This window comes from Theropithecus gelada, chromosome 19 (genome assembly GCF_003255815.1).
Source record: "Theropithecus gelada isolate Dixy chromosome 19, Tgel_1.0, whole genome shotgun sequence".
NCBI lineage: Eukaryota > Metazoa > Chordata > Mammalia > Primates > Cercopithecidae > Theropithecus > Theropithecus gelada.
In genome coordinates, this window is record NC_037687.1 from 32,324,734 (window position 1) to 32,340,296 (window position 15,563).

General features: G+C 56.9%; 1 protein-coding gene across 1 annotated transcript in view; it reads right to left on the reverse strand.

Annotated features, from left to right (window-relative positions):
- The window catches only part of PPP6R1 (protein phosphatase 6 regulatory subunit 1), a 30,256-nt gene extending 16,667 nt beyond the window's left edge, over positions 1-13,589 (reverse strand). Inside the window, exons 1-2 of the mRNA XM_025365901.1 lie at positions 13,280-13,589; positions 655-887 (exon numbers count right to left, since the gene is read on the reverse strand). Coding sequence (XP_025221686.1) covers positions 655-887; positions 13,280-13,378 — 332 coding nt within the window. The 5' untranslated portion in view covers positions 13,379-13,589. The remainder of the gene's footprint in view (positions 1-654; positions 888-13,279) is intronic.
- Positions 13,590-15,563: the final 1,974 nt, after the last annotated feature.

Below are 15,563 nucleotides of genomic sequence, written 5' to 3' on the forward strand. Positions count from 1 at the left end.
GCAGTGGCCGGATCTCAGCTCACTGCAAGCTCCGCCTCCCGGGTTTACGCCATTCTCCTGCCTCAGCCTCCCGAGTAGCTGGGACTACAGGCGCCCGCCACCTCGCCCGGCTAGTTTTTTGTATTTTTTTAGTAGAGATGGGGTTTCACCGTGTTAGCCAGGATGGTCTCGATCGCCTGACCTCATGATCCGCCCGTCTCGGCCTCCCAAAGTGCTGGGATTACAGGCTTGAGCCACCGCGCCTGGCCAAAAAATAATCTTAAAGTGTCTTCAATAGCAGACAAATGTTTCACAAACACACAAAAAATTTTTTTAATAAAAAATAAATAAAATAAAAAGCGTCGAATAAAGAGAAAAACCAGCCAGGGATGTTGTCACACACTTGTGGTCCCAGCTACTCAGGAGATTGAGGCGGGAGGATCGCTTGGGCCCATGACTTTGTGGCTCCTGTGACTATGCCACTGCCTTCCTTGGTCTGCACCCAGTGAGCTGTGAGGCCTTGTGCAGGGGCCTGGCTGCTCCCTGCCTCGCTTTCCTGATCCCCAAACCGGAGTTTACTGATACTGACGCATTTCAGGGTAGCTGTGAGGCTTGCGTAGTGAAGGTATGTGTGATGCTGATAGGGACGGGCTGGCCAGGAGCTAGGGAACTCACTTGTAGCGAAGCCGCTCCTCACCGCTAGCGGGCGGCTCCTGGGTGACCCAGGCCACCATGGCCTGCAGGTGGGGTGGCTGCAGCAGGAAGTCCAGCAGCTTGCGGTTGACCACCTTGCACTCCTGCAGCACGTCTTCCTCGTCCAGCAGCTCCGGCAGGCTCAGGTCCTCCCGCTCCAGCAGTGTGTCCAGGTGTGAGCTTGTGTGCAGGTCAAACTTCCAAAACATGGCGCCCTACAGGCATGGACACAACCAGCGCTGCGTCAGACGCCCCAGGGGAGTCCCTGCTAGACGAGGGACTGACCACAGGCACTGAGTGCCCACCTTGGGCACAGCCTCTCCCCAAGACCCAGCCCTCTCCCTCACACTGAGCCCAGCCCCACCCTGGGACTGCCCGCAGGCTCAGTGCCTCCATCACTCATGCTTAATAAGGCTCCCACTGAGTACCAGGCTCCTACAGCTGCCCTCGAGCCCACCCCTCTTCCCCACCTCCAGCCTCCAGGCTGCCTCGCCTGAGGTCCGGGGGGTCACTTCACACCCGAGGCCTCAGGCCTGGTGAAGTCCCCAGTGTGGACTGTGTGCAGGGCATGCGAGTAGAGGCTGGACACTGTGCACTGAGAGGCCTCAGGCCCTGTCTCCCCATGAGGGTCTGGGTCCACTATCCCTACTTTTGGGTGGGACACTGCAGGGGCGGGGCCTGAACCTCTGTCTTCAAATTTGCTTCAACCTGTATTTGTTCAACAAACTCAAACGCCCGATGACTTTCAGCACACGGCTGCTGCTTGGCCCAGCAAATCACCCGAGGCTGCGTGGGAGGCATGGGGCGGTGGCAGGGGGAAGAGAGGAAGTCTGTGCGTCTCCAGGCTGTGGCCGTTGCCTGGACACCACTCACACACAAACACACCCCAACCATCCTCTCACCCAGCACCTGGGCTGGAACGAGGAAGAGGAAAAGTTGGAAGGGAGGGGCTCCCAGAACAGTCACTGACCAGGACCTGAAGGAACCCAGGGTGGGATAGACAAATTCTGCAGAGGAAGAACAAAGCCAGCAACACCCAGCCCTGACCCTGTCCCCATCTGGAGCTGGCTCCCGCCTTCTGGAGGACAGCGTCTGGTTCCTCGGCCTGGTTCCAGCCCCTAAACACTCCTGCACAGGAACTCACTGGCAATAAGGACACATACACAGAGCATTAACAAGATGCCAGGCAACCCCATTCTGAGCCCCTGCCCTGTACTATGTCACTGCTCTGCAGGGCCCTACAAAGCCTCCACACAGACCGTCCACTGCAGAGCTCACCTGCGACGTGTGCTCTCGGCACCTGGTGACAATGGTCCTGGCTCTGCATGTGTGCTGTACACACGATGTCCAAGCCACCAGCAGCCCCCAAGCAAGCTGCCATCACCCCGCCACAGAGGACAAGGGGCAACCAAAGCCCGGTAAATCAGGCAGCATCCTGGCATCTCAAAGGCCATCTGGTCCCAGCAGACAGCCTTTGTGGAGTTCTCATCAGTTAAGACACTGACCAGAGGCCGGGCGCGGTGGCTCAAGCCTGTAATCCCAGCACTTTGGGAGGCCGAGACGGGCGGATCACTAGGTCAGGAGATCGAGACCATCCTGGCTAACATGGTGAAACCCCGTCTCTACTAAAAATACAAAAAACTAGCCGGGCGAGGTGGCGGGCGCCTGTAGTCCCAGCTGCTCGGGAGGCTGAGGCAGGAGAATGGCGTGAACCCGGGAGGCGGAGCTTGCAGTGAGCTGAGATCCGGCCACTGCACTCCAGCCTGGGCGACAGAGCGAGACTCCGTCTCAAAAAAAAAAAAAAAAAAAAAAAAGGCACTGACCAGAGCTCAGGCTCGTCACCGGCCTCCTGACAACCATATCACCAGCTAAGGCCACTGCTGCCCCCAACTCACCACAAAGCATGCTGGGAACAGAGCACAGCCGGCACGGGAGGCCGGGGTGCCTCTCCCACAGCCCTTCACCGCCGTCACTCCCAGGCACAGATGTTAGTCCCTTTCCTTCAACGCCTTTGTGCAGCTTCTTCCAGTTCCGTCATTCCCTTAGCACAGGCCTCCACCATGTCCTCGAGCCCCTCTGACCTGTCACCTCAGTGCCCATCAGCCGCCAGGCCTGACTCAGTCCCAGACCCCAGGGAAGAGACAGGGAGACATGTTGCACCAGGCCCAGAGAAGAGACTTCATCCAAGCTTAGGCGAGCAGTCCAGACTGACAACGGGCAGGACAGAATCCCACACATGGCCTCAGGCAGGTCAAACGCCGCCTGGGCCTCCTTTCCTCTCCTTCCCACCTAACTTGAAGCCAGGCCAGCCTGGGGCCAGGATCTCCTCGCTCATCCACCCTGACCACCCTAAGGCTGGGCTCAGCTCGGGAGGCTGCAGTCCAGACCTCGCTCCCAGGCTGCCGGTCTGCCTCGGTGACTCCAGGCTGGCAACAACCTTGATATGACACTATAGGTCCCTAAACCTGGTCCCTAAACCTGGCCAATGACATTTGAGAGTGGAGCAGAGGGAAGAGCTCTGTGACCAACGACAGTCATGGCGGCAGCGGGAGGACTGGGGGAGACAGCAGCAGCCTCCAGGCATTTGAACCCCTGCTCCTCTGGGGGGTCTGCCAGGTCCCAGTCCGCAGCACCCAGTGACTCACCTCTTACCCCTCACCAGTCCACTTTTCCCAATAATCCTTTTTCTTTGAGACGGAGTCTCACTCTGTCGCCCAGGCTGGAGTGCAGTGGCACAATCTAGGTTCACCGCAACCTTTGCCTCCCGGGTTCAGGCGATTCTCCTGCCTCCGCCTCCCCAGTAGCTGTACTACATGCATCCGCCACCACGCCCGGCTAATTTTTGTATTTTAGTAGAAATGGGGTTTCACCATGTTGGCCGGGCTGGTTTCGAACTCCTAACCGTGGGTGATCCGCCCACCTGGGCCTCCCAAAGTGTTGGGATTACAGGCGTAAGCCACCACGCCCAGACTCCCAATATTCCTTCTAAGGTCGGGCGCAGTGGCTCACACCTATAATCCCAGAACTTTGGGAAGCCCCGGCGGACAGATCACCCGAGGTCAGGAGTTTGACACAAGCCTGGCCAACATGGTGAAACTCCATTTCTACTAAAAATACAAAAATTAGCCAAGTGTGGTGTTGGGTGCCTGTAGTCCCAGCTACTTGGGAGGCTGAGGCAGGAGAATCGCCTGAATCCGGGAGTGGAGGTTGCAGTGAACCAAGATTGCGCCACTGCACTCCAGCCTGGGTGACAGAGCAACACTCAGTCTCGGGAAAAAAAAAATTCTTTTAAAGCACAACCATGAGTATCTCCACCTGCTCAGTGATGTGCACTCCACCAAGCCTGCATCCAGGCTCCGATGTCCCTGCCCAGCTAGCTCACCGACTGACCTCCGTGCCCACGGTGACCCCAGTGCCCTGGGGAGGCCGTGCCCCACACCACCTCGCCAGTGCTCCTGGGGCTGCCACTTCAGGTGTTTCCTGCACAGCCCGTGGCTGCCTGAGGCACAGTGCTGGATGGATGTCCAGAAGGCCCTGCAGGTCTGGGTGGATGGGGGCATCCCGGCCACTCCAGGCAATGATGTCAATGGTATCGGCCGGGGCGCTCCGGCACCTGCACTGTGCTGACTGCTCTAAACAGGACTTCACAGCCATTACCTCCACCAACTCTCACAACCACCCTCCAGGGAATGGCCTCATTTTACAGGAGAGGAAACTGAGGCACACCAAAGTAAACGCCCATGCCCTGATCTAGGGGTTGGTGGGCAGTGAAGCCGGCACTCTCAGCCTTTAGAAGTTGAATTCTCAGGGTGCAGAGCCCCAGCACAGGGCCTGTGTAGTGGACACTTATGGGATGAATGAGCGAGTTCCGGCTGGGCCGGCTCCAGCACTCGCTCTGCCTGAGGGACTAGCCCTGGCCACAGTGACCCCAACTCTCATCTCAGGGAGGAACCTGTCATTTCCAGGCCCACCCTGGAGGGACCTGTCTGGATGGTAAGCTCCCTGTCCGCCTTGTCCCAGCTCCTAGTGCTTACTCAACAGACACCCCTGGATTCAGGGTGGAGGGCTGTGGTCCTCAGGTCCCTCCCAGACCAGCTGTGACAGCACAGCTCGGCCAGAGACCTGAGTTCTCCTCCAACCAGGCACCACCAGAAATCTAGGGACTTCTCAGGCCTCCCACCCCGACCCAGGCACCACTGACCTCCCCAAAAATAACCATTCCACCCCTTCTGCCTGCATGACCACCAGGTGACAGCAGGCCCCCCCCCACTCGACCGCAGGTGCCCCCTGCTCATCCCCCTCCCCACAGCCATGCAGAGCTTGCTGACGGGAAAATCAGACTCGCCCTCTCGTCAGGTCAGCGCCTGGGACTCTCAATGGCCTCCCACTTCCTACTCGCCCTGGCCACGCTGGCCTTCTGTTTCCAGAACACACTAAGCTTGGGTCTACCTCAGCGACTCTGTCTTCTTTTTGTCTCATTTCTTCTCATCTTCGGATCTCTTACCAAGCATTCACCTCACAGAAGGGCCTTCCCTGGCCTGCCTGGCTCAAGCAGCGAGCCCCGCCTTTGTCACCACTGTCTCCGTCTCCCCGAGCTATGCACTCTGACCTGCCGCCTGGAAGCATCTCTATGACACAGCAATGAAGCGCTGGAGGTGCACACTCGTGGCTCTACAAGGCTTCCTCTAGAACCTTCCTCCTAGGTTACCATGGGCACCTGAGGGCGGCACCTAGCACGGAACCTGGCCCTGGCAATAAATGCTCAGAAATATTAGCTGAAAAGCAAACCTCATTTTCACAAGGCCCTAGCTCCTCCCAGGCAAGGAGGCTGCCGCACCTCTCAGGGCGTGGACAAAGTGAAATCACTCCCACCCTGGCCCCTCCCAGCCACTCCTACAGGGTGCCTGAATCAGGAGGTGGGGGAAAGTGCAAGACCGCCCTGGGCAGGCTGGGGAGGCTGGGGCTGGCCCTCAGGGCCGACCCAGGCAGGCAATGGGTGTGTATTTTCCCGTGACGAAGGCACCACCACCTCACAAGGAAATATAACTATGTCCTTTCCTTGCTCTGAGAACCTCTGTGTGCACAGCGGTAACTCCTCACCGCCACTTCTGCCCAGATGCTAGACCTCCTCGAGGGACCATCCCCTACTTCCCATCCCACTTGACAAGGAATGCGACGGGCCGACCACCGAGTGTCCATGTCACAGAGGAGAAAACTCAGGCTCAGCAAAGGTGACTCACCAGCGTGCTGACGGCAGCGGGGGCATGGATTTCCTGATCTGGGTGTACCTGGGACCAGAATAATCTCAAGGGGCAACCGCCACATTCATCATGACTCTGCCAATTTCCGGCCTAAGGCTGTGGCGAGCGAAGCACCGAGACGTGGCAAGCACACACACAGAGGCTCTTTCTCCGTGGGAGACCAGGCGGGCCGAAAGGCTGACCGCGCCATGCCAGCAAAGCCAGTCCCAAGGAACCACACGCCACAGACTTCCACCTATGTGAAGCGTCCAGAACAGGCAAATCCATAGAGACAGAAAGGAGATTATAGGCTTTCAGGAGCTGGAGCGGATTGGGGGAAGTTCCTGAAAGGAAAGGGTGATTGAAAAAGTTCCAAAATCAATTATGGTGATGTTTCCACAATGTTGTGAATATACTAAGAACCACTGAATTGTATACTTTATTTATTATTGTTTTTCTTGAGACAGAGTCTCGCTCTGTTGCCCAGGATAGAGTGCAATGGCGCCATCTGGGCTCACTGTAACCTCCAGTTCCCGGGTTCAAGCAATTCTCCTGCCTCAGCCTCCCGAGTAGTGGGGACTACAAGTGCGCAACACGGTGCTTGGCTAATTTTTTTTTTGGGACAGAGTCTCGCGCTGTCACCAAGGCTGGAGTGCAGTGGCGCAATCTCGGCTCACTGCAACCTCCGCTTCCCGGGTTCAAGCAATTCTCCTGCCTCAGCCTCCTGAGTACCTGGGATTACAGGTATGCGCCACCACGCACAGCTAATTTTTTTTTTGTATTTTTTTTTTTTTTTAGTAAAGATGGGGTTTCACCATGTTGGCCAGGCTGGTCTTGAATGCCTGACCTCAAGTGATCCGCCTGCCTCGGCCTCCCAAAGTGCTAGGCTTATAGGCGTGAGCCACCACTCCTGGCTGTGCACTCTAAATGGATGAACTGTATGGAATACCTCAATAAAAACTGTTGCAAAAAAAAAAAAAAAAAAACTGCCTCAGGCCATCGGCCATGGCAGGGCCAGAGTCCGGGCCAGGCTCAGGCCTTGTACTATGCCCCAGCGTCCACAGAGCTGACGAGATGCCGGCCAGCCTGGCAGAGCTGAAGCTGCCAAGGCTCCGCCCTGGGGCACTCACCCAGGTTACCCCTTCCCCATCCCTCACCACCAACAGCCCTAAGCTAGGTGAGCCCCTCCACCACGGGGGCAGGATAGGAGCAGCACCAAGCCCACATCTGTAGAAAATCCATGGACCCGCACTTGCAGACACTTGTCTCAGCTCCACAGCAAGACCAAGTGAAGAATTCTTATTATTCCGACAGTTTCATGTTGAAAAGGGGCCCAGAGTGGCGGAGCCACATGGCTAGCAAGGGGCTTCCAGTATGCCCTAGTCTCTAAACAAGAGGCAGAAATTCTCATACTGAGGCCCACCGTTCACTTCTAAGATACCTGATTAAAGGGCACAGGCCATAGCCCTCGGCCCCCAAACCCCCTACCCCTGCTACAGACTAACCCTCTGCTTCGGGGATGGTTAAGCATCAGGCTTCCCCTCCAAACCCAGCTCCCCAGAGAACTGGGGCAGGGGCTGCCAGAACGAGACAGGAGGGTGCTTGCTGGTGCGTGGCATCCAAGAACCTTGGCCCCGAGAACCCAGACAGTCCCTTGAACTCTCCCCCTCAAGTGGCTCCTCTGAAAACCAGAGTAGACTGAAAGGCTCAAACGCAATCGGGTGGTCGACACTACAAACTTCAATTCTCAGGCTCTAAACAGAATGAAGATGCAAATACGGAAGAACAGAAAAAAAGAGAAAAAAAAAAACTTTCTTCCACCGCAAACTCTGAATGCACTATGGCCTGAAGCCCTCTCAGTCCCCTCTCCCAACTTAATGAAGCCTGCTAGAACCCCTGGGAATGGGGCAGGAGAGGTGGGTTTCACGCTCACTCTCTAACTAGGTGAACCTGGGCAGACACTGGACTTCTCTGAGTCTCATTTCCTCATCCGTGAAAACGAGACACAGCCCACCAGGGCGGGCTGCTGTGGAAAGGCACAGAGCTAAAGCAGGTGGCCCTGACACAGCAGGAGCTTGGCAGGTGCAAGTCCCTTTCGGTCCAACCCTGAGGCCACGTCCAGACGCTTCCTGGCAGGACAGGTAGGGACCGTCACTACCCCAAAGGTGATGGTGCTAAACACAGAGGAGCAGGAGACAGACTCTACCCATTTGCCTAAGTGACTCAAGCACTTTTTCTCAGACCATTCGGATACTACTGCAGGCACTGTGCACCCCGCCACCCCCATTCTTTGCAACTTTTAGCAACTTCAAGAAAGCGGAAGTGACTACCACTAGTTTTTAGCTACCGTTTGAAAACCAAGAGTCTGGCTGCAAACGGAAGAAGGGGAAATTGTAAATGAGAAAGGAAGCCATTAAAAACGAAAACTACCTCTGCCGTTCTCCCTCCACCAGCTCTGCACTATTGCCTCTGGTTTCTTATTTTGCTGTGGTGTTCTAGGGCCTTCAACACCAGCCACCCCTCAAGGGCCTAACAGCCCCTTCCTTCCCCTGCTTGGACAGGCACTAACGGCGGCTCCCACAAAGCCATCCCCACTGCTGCAGGCATCCGTCCAAACACAGCTCTGCCGCCAGGGGACTGACGGGCCCACGCTTCATCTGTCACCCCTCCTCAACCCGCGCTGACCCATGAGCACCCAGAAATGGAGGCCAGGGCACAAAGGTCCCGGGGACCTCCAGAGACAGCCGCCTGAGCTGCCCCCATGCTCAGCGGAAGCTCCAACGCCTGGCCCCCTGGCCAGTACCCCAGGAAGAGAAAGAGCCTGCTACCAGCAGCAGGTTGGCCAGCACCCAGCTCCTTAAAGGGCCCAGAGTCCCAAGGACAGCAAGACCATCTCCCTCTAATATCTCCCAAGCCTCCATCAGCTCTCAGCCAAATCTGAAAGGGGTTTGGGAACACCCAATTCCAGGGACGCAGCGACAGTAATGGCCACCCCACCATCTCTGAGCAGGACCTACGGGGTGTGCCAGCTGCAGAACCCAGCACCACCCACTCAGCAAGCAGGAATCAGGGACACCAATTTGGTAGAAGGGGACCTGTCCAAGACCCAACAAGATGATGAGTGCGGGCTTTCCTGTGGCTTGGGAAAGCCTTGGGGAGGGTCCCCACTTAAAGAGGACCCTCAGTGGCTCCCCCTCTGGCCCCTGAAGCACACCCTGCCAAGGGAGCTGGTAGCCCTGGTCCAACCCCAGGGAATGGAATAACTGGGAAACAGAAGAGTCTAGAAACACTGGCCGAGGACTGGGACGGGGACTTGAACGCCCACATTCAGATCGTCTCCTGAACTAGCCACAGGTTTAAAGGAAAAAAAGGAAAAGATCAACAAACAGATTTTGAAATAGCTCTTTGGAAAAACAGAATGGGGCAGAGTTAGCGTTACACTGGGATCCGAAGTCAGAAAAGCGTGCATTCCCATTTTACCTCCCCAAACTGAAATCTCTGTGGCCCAGACCAAGGATCTCACCCACAGAGCCCCAGTTTCCTTATCCGGGAAATACCTCACAGATGGGGCTACTGTAAGGCAGCATCCTGTGGAGAAAGACCCACAAAACTGGCGTGCAAAGGAAAAACCACGGTTTGGCATGGAAAGGCGGGTGAGCCCCACCAAGCCGGGTGCCGAGTGATTCCTACTCTGGGAAGGCCCCTCACTCTCACCAAAGCTCCCAGGCCTCTCTCACCTCATCTCTTGCTATCTCCCCGTGGGTGCCACACCTGACTGCCCTCGGCCCAGACTGGGCTACTCCCTCCTCCTTCCCTGAGCTCTTCGAGCCTGACTAGCTCCTCCTGGGTCCTTCAGGCCCCCACACAGACACCACTTCCTCCAGGGAGCCTCCCCACTGCATCTGTGTCAGGGGCCTGCTCCACACTGCTTCCACAGCATCCCACAGTCACCCTAGGACAGCACGTGAGCCTCGGCTCTGTGACAGGAGGTACCTGTTCAGTCATCTGCCTCCCCCTGAAACATGCTGCCTTCCCAGGATCTAGCGTAAGGCCAGACCCAACTAAAGCTACTTGTTGAATTAATGAAAACTGAAGCCGGAGAAAGGCGTTCTGTTAAGATCACTGGGCCACACATCCCAGAAAAAAAAAATGGGGAGGGGCACCAGACAAGCAGGTTCTCCTCGAACGGAAAGAAACAGTAGATTAACCAACAAAAGTAACGGCCACAAAGATGGTGGCAACTCGCAATACACAACTCACCAACACACAGCTCAGGAGTCACAACAGAGCAAATGAGCCACAACGACACACAGCACCCCAGCAGTGGAGCAAAGCTCTCCTCCTCTGCGCTGCCCACATTTGGGCTGGACAGTTCTTTTTGGTGCTGGGACTGCCCGTGCATTGGAGGACACTTAGCAACATCCCTGGCCTCCACCTCCACTCACCAGATACTGGCAGCACTCCCCGCAGTTGGAACAACCAAAAACATCTCCAGATATCGCCAACTGTCCCCAGCTGAGAACCACTGCAACAGACACTCCCAAATCAAATAACAATCGAAAGAACGGCCAGATATGGTGTCCCACACCTATAATCCCAGCTCTCTGGGAGGCTAGGCAGGAGGACTGCTTGAGCTCACGAGTTTGAAATCAGCCTGGGCACCATGGCAGGGCACCAGAGCAAGACCCAGTCTTTACAAAAAATACAAACATTAGCCGGGCGTGTACAAAAAAATACAAAAATTGAGCAAGCATTGCAGCACGTGCCTGTAGTCCCAGCTACTCAGGAGGCTGAGGTGGGAAGATCACTTGAGTCCAGCAGTTCAAGGCTGCAGTGAGCAATGATTAGATGACCACTGCACTCCAGGCTGGGCAAAGGAGCAAAACTCAGTCTCAAAATCATCACCATCATCCAAAGAGCTACTGATTGCAGAGCACAATGTACCTTGCATTCTGCCCCAGGCTTCTACAAACCTTGCACTTAATCCCTAGAACTACCCTCTGAGGAGAGCAGTCTGCTATCCCCACTTACAGATGAAGAACAACTTGTCCAAGGTCTCACCACTTGGAAAAGCAGAAGCCAGACTCGGCCTAGGTCTGTCTGACAAAAGGTCCTCTAACAATTAGCTGGACTGCCTTCTCATGATCCCAATCCCAGAACTAGAGTTAGGTGGTCTCATGTAACTTATGCAAAATGATACATGTTGGGCAAAAGTTTAAAAAAAAAAAAAAAAAAAAAGCATAACATTTTAAACAGCACAAGCAGCTCCAACAGCCGTTCCACCACTAGTAAGTACACGTGGCCGGGTGCCGTGAGCATTTCCACGTGTGTTGTGCATGGATGTAAACCAAGTCCTCATCGCGGGTTACTCAGGCAATCTCCAGTCCTTGCTGCATTTGCAGGGCACGGTGATGGTTAGATCCTCGCCCTGGGGTTGGATGAAATCCCACTGCAGTTTCTCTACAACTGTGAACCCAGTACCGCGCCTGACAGTCTACGCAGCTGCCTTTACTGAAACATCTTGCTTTTCAGGCGGATGTTTATGGTCATGTCTGTGTGTACAAAGAGTGAGCAAGAAAGACCCCAACCAGAGGTCCCATTCAAGGCCTGGACAAGCAGCCCGGGCCGAGCTACTCTGCCCCTCACCCTCCCAACACATCTCCACTCAGGACTCCGACCTTCCTTCCTTGACATATCTGCACGTGCTGCTCCTTCCCCCCCGAAGGCCCTTCTTCCCACTCTCCATCTGTCACCTCCTACTCATCCTTCCTAGACAGAAAAAGCCATCCAGCCAGCCAGTCTCACCAGTGCCTTGCGCTCTGTGGCCCCCTGCAGCTCCCTAAGTTACCTCCATCACAACACACAGGAATTGTGACTGTCCGGTTCTGCCTTTGTCCCCCCCCCTCCAGGGACCGGCCCCACCTCCAGGGCAGGGCCTAGGACTGATGACCCCTCCTCGGAGCCCAGCGCCAGGCGCCCTGCCTGCCCTCAGCAGGCTTCATCTCACTGAAGCAGGCCGGAGTGGTGGCTGCTCCAGAGAAGCCCCGCTCCCAGGTCCCTCGCACAAGAAACCGGAGGCGGGAGAGGGTCGGTCAAGGTGAAGACAAGCCCCGCTCCCCCAGTCCTGAGCTCCGGGGTGACAGGCAACGGATCTAAGGAGGCTGCGCCGCGGAAGAGGCGGTGGGGCAGAGATTGGGGCGAGAGAGATGGGTGTAAGCGGGCAAAGTCCAGGGTAACCAGGGGGAAAGACTCCTGGGGAGCCGGGGGACCGGCCAGAGAGGCAAGAGAGCGGAGCTGAGGCTCAGGGACTGGGGAGCGCAGCTGCAAAGAGAGCGGGTGGGAAAAGCCCGAGGGCAAGAAACTGAGACGTGGGTGGCGGGGGAGCTGAGGAGAGATTAAGAGACTGGAGAGGGTCGAGGGAGAAGAAACGGGGGCCCGTGGAGAGGGAACCCGAAGGAAGGAGGATCCCAAGCAGAAAAGACCGGCGGGGGTCCGGAGAGGGGAAGACGTGGGGGCCTGGTCCTGGAGAGGCAGGGTCGGGCGACACGGGCCGCTCACCTGCGAGGGGGGGCGGCGGCTCCTCGCACTCGGGGCTCATCGGGGCGCCCCCCCCGCCCCGCCGCCGGCGGCTCCGGCCCCTGCTGCGGGGCCCGGTAAGTAGGGGCGGGGGCGGCGTCGGGGACTTGCGCAGGCGCCGGGGCTCGCGGGGTCCGCGCAGGCGCCCGCGGGTCGTGGGGTCCTCGCGCGCCGGGTCCTGCAGAGTTGAGGGGGTCAGAGCCGGGTGGGGTCGCCGGCGGGCTGGGGGTGTCACGAGTCCGCGTAGGCGCCTCCGGGGTCCGCAGGCGAGGTGGGCGCGCCGACCAAGGCGGGTTGCGGGCGAGCCCGGTCGCGAGGCCCGCGCAGGCGCCTCAGCCGGGAAGACGGGGGAAGTTGCCTCGGTTTCCACAGTCCAACCCAGCGCCCCGCGGGAGGGGAAGACGTCCTCCTCCGCGGTCCAAACGGGCCGCAGAGCCGAGCAGCGACCGACGGAAGCCGAGGCCTACTTCCTTAACCGCCCCTTCCCCAAAGCCGCTCAGTCTCCGGGCTCTGCGGCCCGCCTCAGGGCCTCCGACGCCCGGCTCCCTCCGCCACTATCCCACAATCCCCCTAGCGCAGGACGACGCAGGAGGCCCCGCCCTCCCGCGGCGGTCTCGGTGCGCAGGTGCGGGAGGGGGCCGCACGCCTGGGAGGTGCAGTGCGCGTGCGCCCGCGTGCTTCAGACCCCGCCCACTCCTGAACCCCGCCGCCGTAGACGCGCTTGCGCCCGTTGGTGCCAACGGTCTGGCCCGGAATAAACCCAGACAGCGCAATGAGCCGGAGCTGCGCACCGGCTCCGTTCCAAGTCCCCGTGAATATTCCGCCCCAGGATTTCCCTTCCCACTCGCTCCGTTTGGGAATCCGTTCGCTCTTCTGTCTCCTCTAATCATAGTCCGGCTTTGGCTCCAGGGTCGGGCTCTTGTGAGATCCAGACCTGGTTTCACTCCAGCCAAGGCCAGGCGCCTTAGTCCCGCCCGGCTCTCGTGCTAAGCGGCCTGCGAGCCTCAGGAACCCTCAGTCCTTTCCATTTGCTGGCGATAGTCCCGGCCGGGTCGCTAGTGTTGCCAGTTCCGCCCAAAGCCGCCTCTAATAGCATCAACTGGAAGAGACCTCCTAGACCTTGTGTCTAGATTGATGAAGGCCCCATCTGGCTTTGAGCCTCAGTTTCCCCAACTTTAATAGCCCCCCCCTCCCTGCCCATGTTAGAGGCCCACTGTAAAAATCGTGTGGGCGCGAGGAACTTTTTTTTTTTTTTTAAAGACTGCAAATTGGCCAGGCGCGGTGGCTCACGCCTGTAATCACAACACTTTGGAAGGCCCAAGGCAGAAGGATGGCATGAGCCCAGGAATTCGAGACCACCCTGGGCAGCCTAGGGAGACCCCCGTCTCTACAAAAGAAAATTTACAAAATTAGTTGGGCGTGGTGGCCCGCGCCTGTAGCCTCAGCTATTCGGGAGGCTAAGGCAGGGGAATCGCTTGAGCCCAGGCTGCAGTGAGCCGGATTGCACTAGTGCACTCCGGCCTAGGAGACAGAGCGAGAACCTGTCTCAAAAACAAACAAAGGGTCTGGCGCGGTGGCTCAGGCGTGTACCTGAGCTCAGGAGTTCCAGACTCCACGCCTGTAATCTCAGCACTTTGGGAGGCCGAGGAGGGCGGATTGCGTGAGCTCAGGAGTTCGAGACCAACCTGGGCAACACGGTGAAACCCCGTTTCTACTAAAATACACAAAAAAAGCCGGACGTGGCGGTGTGCGCCTGTAATCCCAGCTACTCGGGAGGCTGAGGCAGGAGAATTGCTTGAATCCGGGAGGCAGATGTTGCAGTAAAAAAAAAAAGGCTGGGCGCGGTGGCTCACGCCTGTAATCTCAGCACTTTGGGAGGCTGAGGCAGGCGGATCACAAGGTCAGGAGATGGAGACCATCCTAGCTAACACAGTGAAACCCCGTCTCCACTAAAAAATACAAGACAATTAGCCGGGCGTGGTGGCAGGCGCCTGTAGTCCCAGCTACTCGGGAGGCTGAGGCAGGAGAATGGTGTGAACCTGGCAGGAGAATGGCGTGAACCTGGGAGGCAGAGCTTGCAGTGAGCCGAGATCGCGCCGTCACACCACAGCACTCCAGCCTGGGCAACAGAGCAAGACTCTGCCTCAAAAAACAACAACAACAACAACAACAAAAATCCAATCCATTTGTCCTTCACATCTGTTACCTTTTATTTTTATTTATTTATTTATTTTTTGAGGCGGAGGCTGCAGTGCAGTGGTATGATCTTGGCTCAATGCAACCTCTGCCTCCCGTGTTCAAGTAATTCTCATGCCTCAGCCTCCTGAGTAGCTGGGATTACAGGTATGCACCACCACTCTTGGCTTTTTTTTTTTTTTTTTTTTTTTGAGAGACAGTCTCACTCTGTCACCCAGGCTGGAGTGCAATGGTGTGGTCTCAGCTCACTGCAACCTCTGCCTCCTGGGTTCAAGTGATTCTCCCACCTCAGTCTCCTGAGTAGCTGGGACTACAGGTGCTCGCCACCACGCTCGGCTAATTTTTGTATTTTTAGTAGAGACGGGGTTTCACTATGTTGGCTGGGCTGGTCTCAAACTCCTAACCTTGTGATCCGCCTGCCTCCGCCTCCCAAAGTGCTGGGATTACAGGTGTAAGCCACTGCGCCTGGCCTAATTATTGTATTTTCAGTAGAGATGGGGTTTCTCCATGTTGGCCGGGATGGTCTCGAACTCCTGACCTCACGTGACCCGCCTGCCTCGGCCTCTCAAAGTGCTGGGATTACAGGCATGAACCGCCGTGCCCAGCCGTAATTGCTTCAACCTTTGTCACTTTCACCAGCATTCACTAATGAACACTTGTCAGCTGTTTGGTTTTTCAGCCATGTCTCTTCCGGTCTCTGCTATTTCTAGAGTTTTTGTTGAACACAGTGTTGTTCGGTCCCTGTGTTACCTATTGTTGCATGACAGTCTCAGTAGCGTGTGTCATGTGCACAGTTCGGAGCTGCAGGTATGAAGGTTGGTAAGACTGGTTCTGCTCCCCATCTTTCATGCACCATCTCATAATAAAAGGCAGGTACAC